This window comes from Rhinopithecus bieti, unplaced genomic scaffold, assembly GCF_001698545.2.
Source record: "Rhinopithecus bieti isolate Rb0 unplaced genomic scaffold, ASM169854v2 scaffold_13207, whole genome shotgun sequence".
NCBI classification, from domain to species: Eukaryota; Metazoa; Chordata; class Mammalia; order Primates; family Cercopithecidae; genus Rhinopithecus; species Rhinopithecus bieti.
The window spans coordinates 5,635,798-5,643,961 of record NW_016807866.1 but is presented as its reverse complement, the minus strand read 5'-3'; the positions used below and the strand labels follow the sequence as shown (position 1 = coordinate 5,643,961).

At 46.9% G+C, this 8,164-nt stretch overlaps 1 protein-coding gene across 2 annotated transcripts in view; it reads right to left on the bottom strand.

The window, feature by feature from the left end:
- Positions 1-8,164, bottom strand: part of DOP1B (DOP1 leucine zipper like protein B) — a 122,853-nt gene that overhangs the window by 31,646 nt on the left and 83,043 nt on the right. For both annotated transcript variants that reach the window (XR_001887647.1, XM_017883968.1), the window contains exons 19-21: positions 3,472-5,101; positions 2,520-2,631; positions 1,591-1,779 (exon numbers count right to left, since the gene is read on the bottom strand). Coding sequence is in view for 1 of the 2 variants with exons in the window: in XM_017883968.1 (XP_017739457.1) it covers positions 1,591-1,779; positions 2,520-2,631; positions 3,472-5,101 (1,931 nt within the window). In the remaining variant the exon portion in view is untranslated. The remainder of the gene's footprint in view (positions 1-1,590; positions 1,780-2,519; positions 2,632-3,471; positions 5,102-8,164) is intronic.

The window sequence follows — 8,164 nt, the reverse complement described above, 5'->3', positions numbered from 1 at the left end:
CTCAGGGAGGGCTAAGACTTAAGTGCCTAATGAGCATTAGCCTTTATTGTAATTACTCTTTCCATCAACCCATGAGGATAGGATGCTAGCCACAGCCTGGTTTAACAGAAGAGGAAATGGAGGCTCAGAGAGGCTGAGTGCTACAGGAAGCTCCTCTAAAAAAGGTTTAGAAAATCTTTTCTTTCTGAGTGAGAAAAAAGGTTTAGAAAATCCTTTTTTTCTGAGTGAGAAAAAAGGTTTTCTGAATCTTTTTAAGAGCAGGTTCTTGTAGAAGCTTGAAATACAGAATTCCCTTCTAGAGCACCCTTGGAATCGACAGAATGTCTGGAGGCCACCTGTGCACCATGGTACCTAAATGCAGGATGGCGAGGCTCATCCCTGAGGCCACAGATGGCACCTGGGGGCACTCAACTGATGTCAGATGTGGCAGATAATTCTGAGACACCACACACAGTAACACAGATGGTGAGCGACTGAGTCCTGCGCCTACGGCCTTCTGAGGCAGACACTGAAAATGGAAGAAGACTAAACTATAATATAAATATTCATGGTTGTGCATTTTCGGTTTAAGAACTGAAAGGCACTCTGACATTCCACACTGATGGGGTCATGTTTGACAGGTACCACTAAAAGCAGAACAGAGATGAGCTGTCCAGCAGAAATGCTTTAGAGACTCGAGACTTGGGTCTCTAAATCATTTAGAGGTGAGGACCTAGGTACCCCCGCCTTGAACCACTGGAGACTATTTTTTTTGAGACAGGGTCTCACTGTCGCCCAGGGTGGAGTGCACTGGCATGATCTCAGCTCACTTCAACCTCCATCTCCTGGGCTCAAGCAATCCTCTTGCCTCGGCCTCCTGAGCAGCTGGGACTACAGGTGTCTGCCACCATATCCAGCTAATTTTTGTATTTTTTGTAGAGATAGGGTTTTGCCATGTTGGCCAGGCTGGTCTCGAACTCCTGAGCTCAAGCAATCCACCCATCTTGGCCTCCTAAAGTGCTAGAATTACAAGCATGAGCCACCGTGCCTAGCTCTAGAGATTTTATTTATTAATCATTATTATTATTTTTGAGATGGGGTTTTGCTCTGTTGCCCAGGCTGGAGTGCAGTGGTGTGATCTTGGCTCACAAGGTTCCAGTGATTCTCCTGCCTCGGCCTCCTGAGTAGCTGGGATTACAGACACGTGCTAGTGCACATGGCTAATTTTTGTATTTTTAGTAGAGACAGGGTTTCACCATGTTGGCCAGGCTGTTCTTGAACTCCCGACCTCAGGTGATCCATCCACCTGGGCCTCCCAAAGTGCTGGGATTATAGGTGTGAGCCACTGTGCCCAGCCAAGACTTTATTTTTAACTACAAAATAAGGTGAATGGAAAATTAGAAGAAAACAGGCTGAAACCACTTGGACTCCTCCATTTCAGGTATAGGAAACTTACTGATAACAAACGAACTAGAGATTTCTACTTCTGACCTCTGACCTGGGTTTCATTGAGCACATCTGTTTATTATGCACCCTTTCCTATACATATTTATTTTGGGTGGAACAATACAAGACCAAGTAATTGACAGAACTGCAGAGACATCCTCTTACTTTGGTGGTTTTAAAGTAAACGGAAGAGGATCCCTTTGTGGCCCCTAGGAGATCGACAGGTCTCTTTTGAGTCTCCTCCTTTCTGAGAACATTCCAGAGAAGGGCCATGGTGTTAACAGTTCGAGGCAGCTCTTCCAAGATGGCATTTCTGGCATTCCTCAAGTTGGCAGGATCACCTGCGGCCATGGTCTAAAAATTAAAATGAATACATGAGCCCAGCTTTGTCTATGGAATGGTTTTTCTTCCCACGAGGGCAGCAGTGCTGGCGGGATTAAGTCTGTGCTGTTGCACTCTCGTCTAAGCAACTCATACGTATGGTGGTCTGGGACCAATAAGCTTCCCTGTGCATTTCAACCCATGGTTCTCTTTCACAGAGACAGCTGTGAGTCTGATGTTCCACATTAGGAACTTTTCAACCACTCAACCAAAGTGTTAGATGTATTCTAAGACTTAATCCCAGACAGGGTAGAATAACCAACAGCTAAAACGTCTGCCAACTCAGATTTCACGAACGCTATGACAGAAAATAAAAAATATGTGGAAAAAGATGACTATAAGCCTAAAATCAAACAAGTGGCTTATATGTTATCTCATAGGCTACTGATGGAACAATGGGCAAAGGACTGGCACAGGGATTGCCAGCAGGTAGAAAACTCTGTTTGCATGGCTGACATACATACATTACTTATACACATGAATTTGTGTTAATTATATACACACATTTGCATACACACTTGCATTGCTAACACACATGCATTTGCATACATATGTACATGAATTGTGTAATATTTGCATATGCATTTGCATTACTTCCATATGCACATTAGTTATATACATTACATACATATGTTACTTATTTGAAACAGTCATAAACCAAAAACAAAACAATACATGAAAATTGCCTTGAACTCAGGGAAAAAAAAATTTACCTTTTTGTTTTGGTTGGCTTGTTCCAAAAGACAAAAATGACTAATGGTTGTCAGACCTTCTAAAAGGGTGAGTGGATAATCTGGAGAAATATTTTCCCTCTTGGAGGTTGTGCTGTGGTGAAGAAAAGAGAAATTGGTTTGAGAACTTTTAAAGAATGAGGCCATAAGGGTTTCTAATCCTACATATAAACACAGGAACTAGGGAGAGATCACCATCTCAAATAAACTGGAGCTCTTGTCATGGAATATCATTATAATAATGTTAACCATCCTTTGTGCGATTTTACATTCATATAGTCACTTTGGAAAAATAGTTTCAACGTTTTAGAATTTCTGTGATGACTCACATTTTTATTTCTGTTTTGCAAAAACAGTAGAGGGCAGCTGACATGCCCTGCAACACTGAGCTAGACTGGATACCTGTGTGGATTTAAAATAAAGGATCAGGGCTGGACACAGTGGCTCACTCTAGTGCCTCAGCACTTTGGGAGGCCAAGGCAGGTGGATTGCCTGAGCTCAGGAGTTCAAGACCAGCCTGGGCAACACGGTGGAACCCCATCTCTACTAAAATACAAAAAATTAGCCAGGTGTGGCAGCAGGCGCCTGTACTCCCAGCTACTTGGGAGGCTGAGACAGGAGAATTGTTTGAACCTGGGAGGCAGAGGTTGCAGTAAGCTGAGATCACGCCACTGCACTCCAGCCTGGGTGACAGAGACTCCGTCTCAAATATAACATAACATAACATAACATAACATAGCATAACATAACATAAAACAACACAAAATAAAACAAAGGATCAGAACATCTAGTTGCTTGCTACCCTTCTTGACAATGCTAAACAGGCTTCTCGGTGGGATGAAATTATCCTCCAATCGACATCTGTGGCAAAACAGTCATTCGTTATAAAAACCATCACTAAAGCAATAAACACGTCACAAAGAGCACAACGCACCTGACAGAGAGCTTCACAGATTCGCTTTCATACTGCTTGACCAAGTCATCCAAGTTTTTGCAAATCTGGACAACAAAGGGTGTCACTGTCCAGCCCAGGGACTTTCCGAAGTAGGGCAAGGAATGCGTGACCAAGCTCACCCAGGCGGGATGCATGCCGTAGCCGTAGGCGGGCTGCAGACCCCTCACCACCGCGGAGACCAGCAGCCCCTGGGAGGTGAGGGGGTGGGGCTGCACGTACTGCAAGGCGCTGATGGCCTGCTGGAAGTTCAGGGCTCTCTGCCACTCCCGGGACAGGTCGGGCTGGTTTTCCCCGTCCTCGTGGGCCCGGCCTAGGTGGTGCTCCAAGACAATCAGCACCTGCAGCAGCTTCAGCAGCTCAATCTGCAGTGGGTGCTCACTCCAGATCTGGTCCTGACCCAAGTTGATGAGACTCTCCTCAAAGAGGCTGTCCTCCGGCAGGGCCCTGCCGTGGTGGGCGGTGGCCAGCCCGTAGCGCTTCTGGCTCGTGTACATGGACGCCGACAGGGAGAGCAGGACAAACTCCTGAACTTTGCACCTCTGCAGCAAGCTGTGGATGAATTCCACGTTCTTCCCTTCCGAAGACTTGGCCACCGAGACCAGCTGCATCATGATCCTGATCAAAACCTCGACACTTTTGACCTGCACGTCCCGGTTGCCGAGAATGTCTCGGTGCGTGACCTTCAAATAGCAGGGGTAGTAGGAGCGCAGGAAGCTCAGGCAGAGGTAGGTGAGCAGCTCCAGGAGCAGAGAGTGGGGGCACACATTGGGGGCCTGGGTCTGGAGCTTTCCGTAGAAACTCTGGCCAATGAGGGCCTCCTGGTGGCGAGCCAGGAGGTTGGAGATGAGGTTGAGGTGCGCGGTGGAGCTGGTGTCCATGCTAGTCCTGGACACGGCCTCGATGAACTCCTTAGGGTTGGTTTTGAGCACAGCCTCCAGCACCGAGAAGGCATAGAGGACCCGCCGAGAGTCGTAGGGCTGCAGGTAGAGCAGGATGTGCTTGAACAAGGCCTCGACGGCCTCCTGCCTTTCCCGCTGCTGCTTCAGCAGCCTGGACGTAGTGAGGGCCTGGAGCTCCAAGTCGGCCTCCTCATCGCTGGAGAATGACTCAGAAGCCTGCGTCTTGTCCGAGTCCACCCGTACCAGGCTTAACTTGGCCCCAGCCTTTAAGCTTTCTGATTGGAAGGCCGCCAGCAGGGCCGAGCGCTTGGGGTGTGCCCTGCCCCCCATGGGGATGGGCGCACAGCAGTTCTCTTCATTGCTCAGCTCCTGCGGGTCGTGGGAAGGGGAGGAGAAGGAGGACATGTTCTCGCTGTCCGTGTGGCCGGAGCTCGTGTCTGCAGACTCAGTGTGCTCGCTGCTGTCTGGGGCGCTGTGGGCTGTCCTGTCCGGAAGCTCCACGTAGTAGGGCAGCTCTTCCTCGCTCAGCACACCTTGTGGCGGGTACTTCTCGGGCTCCTTCTCCACTTCGGCCCAAATGGCTTCACGGTCCACCGTGGTGAACTGGCTCAGAGGCAGGTGCTCTTCAGAGCCGCTCTCCTGAGGCTCGGGCCCTGCATGTGCGTCTCTGAAAGAGGTTTTCTTCCTGTTAAACCAACGGTGCCAGTCATCTGAAAATGACAAGATGACAAATGACTTTAGAACAGAAGGCTCAGCTGTGACACATTAGCTGTAGGGCGGTCTTTGTCTTAAAGCCAGACAGAAAGATTAATCTTCCTAAAACTCTCACATGAACCACCACCAGAGTCTGGGTTATACTACAGACAAAAGCAGACAAAGGAAGGTGGATAGGTTTTACAGAACGTTCAAGGATGGGATCCTTTAGTTATATTGTTTTGTTTTTTTTTGTATTTTAGTAGAGATGGGGTTTCACTGTGTTAGCCAGGATGGTCTCGATCTCCTGACCTCGTGATCCACCCGTCTCGGCCTCCCAAAGTGCTGGGATTACAGGCTTGAGCCACCGCGCCCGGCCGTTACATTGTTATAGTAAACTTAAGTATCATAACTCTTTGGGGGCAGCAATTTTTAAAAATACGTATTATTTTTTCCTAGGAATTCCCTTTCAAGAAATGTATCCTGGCAGGGCATGGTGGCTCACACCTGTAATCCCAGCAACTGGGAGGCCAAGGCAGGTGGATCACCTGAGGTCAGGAGTTTGAGACCAGCCTGGCCAAAATGGTGAAACCCTATCTCCACTAAAAATACAAAAGGTTAGCTGGGCGTGGTGGTGGTCCCCTGTAATCCCAGCTACTCAGGAGGCTGAGGCAGGAGAATCGTTTGAACCTAGGAGGCAGAGGTTGCAGTGAGCTGAAATTGTGCCAGTGAACTCCAGCCTGGGCAACAAGAGCAAAACTCCATCTCAAAAAACAAAAAAACAGAAATGTATCCTGCAGAAATGTCAGCAGAAGACTTTCAAAGCCATAAGGATATGGATATTCACTAAAATGTCATGTGTGTATAAAGACAAACTGGAGGCTGGGCGTGGTGGCGCAGTGGCTCATGCCTATAATCCCAGCACTTTGGGAGCCTAGGCGGGCAGATCACTGGAGGTCAGGAGTTTGAGACCAGCCTGGCTAACATGGAGAAACCCCATCTACTAAAAATACAAAAATTAGCTGGACGTGGTGGTGCGTGCCTGTAGTCCCAGCGTGGGAGGCTAACACAGGAGAATCACTTGAACCTGAACGACAGAAGTTGAGGTGAGCTGAAATCACACCACTACACTCCAGACTGGGCAAGACTCTGTCTCAAAAGAGCGAGACTCTGTCTCAAAGAAAAAAAAGAAAGAAAAAATCAAGCCAGGTACAGTGGATTATGCCTGTAATCCCAATACTGTGGGAGGTCAAGGTAGGAGGATTGTTTGGGAGGCCAAGGTAGGAGGATTGCTTGAGCCCAAGAGTTCCAAACCAGCCTGGGCAACATGGAAAAACACTACCTCTACAAAAAATTTAAAAGTTATCTAGGTATGGTGACACACACTGGTAGTCCCAGCTACTCGGGAGGCTGAGGCTGGAGGGTCTCTTGAGCCCAGGAGTTTGAGACTGCAGTGAGCTATGATGCAGAGTGCAGTGAGTCACTGCACTCCAGCTTGGGCAACCGAGTGAGACCCCTGTCTCTAGAAAGAAAGGAAAAAAAATCAAGCAGCAAAAGAGTATTGTATAGAATGAGCCCAATTAGGAGAGAATATGTACAACACACAGCCACTAGGAAAGTCTGGAAGACTACCTACCAAACCATGAACAATCCCTAGTTCTATCAACTAGCATTACAAAGGGCTTCCATTTAGGTTTTTATGTCCTCATTATTTCCATTTTAAAATAAGCATGTTACTACTGCTATAATCAGAAAACATATGACACTTTTAAATATTCAAGTCTCTTTTAGGAGAAGTCAAATAGGCCACTGACCACTGCCTATTTTTTTTAAAAAAAGAAGTGAGTCAAAAGTCTTTGATATTACTAAACAGTTTTAATAAGCAGTGTTCAATAAATCCATGCCATAAATCGGGCATGGAGGCTCATACCTGTAATTCCAGCACTTTGGGAGGCTGAGGTGGGCAGATCACTTGAGGCCAGGAGTTTGAGACCAGTCTGGCCAACATGGTGAAACCCCATCTCAACTAAAAATACAAAAATTAGCTGAGTGTGGAGGCACGTGCCTGTAATCCCAGCTACTCAGGAGGCTGAGGCAGGAGAATGGCTTGAACCCGGGAGGCAGAGGTTGCAATGAACCAAGATTGCGCCACTGCACTCCAGCCTGGGTCAAAGAGCGAGATTCTATCTCAAAAAAAAAAAAAATCTGTCATTCTCATAAGGTTTTTAGGATGATCAAACAAGATAAAGGCACACAAAAGAGCTTTAAAAAAATCTATGTCATGGATATTAAGCAAGATCAAAAATGAAAGAAGAATATCAGAAATTGATGAGCTGCTTGAAGTGCATAGCAGTATTTTAAAAATAGATTTCTACAGGATTACAGAAGTAGGGTAGGGTAAGCAGGACACTTATTTTTTTCAGAGAAAGAAAATGGCAGATCAAAGATGTTCTCTCCTACTTGGAGGTGGCAGACTATTTCTGTGGTCAGCAGGAAACAGATTAGAGGAAGCAGCAAGGTAGTGCTGGGAGACTTTTAAAGACCAAGGAAGACTAGGCGCAGTGGCTCACACCTGTAATTCCAGCACTTCGGGAGGCTGAGGCAGGCGGAACACTTGAGCTCAGGAGTTCAAGACCAGCCTAGCCAACACGGCAAAACCCCCCTCTCTCCTAAAAATACAAAAATTAAGGCTGGGCGTGGTAACTCACGCCTGTAATCCCAGCGCTTTGGGAGGTTGAGGCAGACGGATCACCTGAGGTCAGGAGTTCAAGACCCAAGCTGGCTAACATGGTGAAACCCCGTTTCTACTAAAAATACAAAAAGTTAGCTGGCTGTGGTGGCCAGCGCCTGTAATCCCAGCTACTCAGGATGCTGAGGCAGGAGAATTGCTTGAACCTGGGAGGCAGAGATTGCAGTGACTTGGGATCACGCCACTGCACTCCAGCCTGGGCGACAGAGTGAGACTGTTCTTCTTCTTCTTCTTCAAAAAATAAATAATAATAATAATAATAATAATAATAATAATAATAATAAAGCCCAAGGAACTATGGAGATAGAGCTTTCCTCTTAAAATAGTAAAG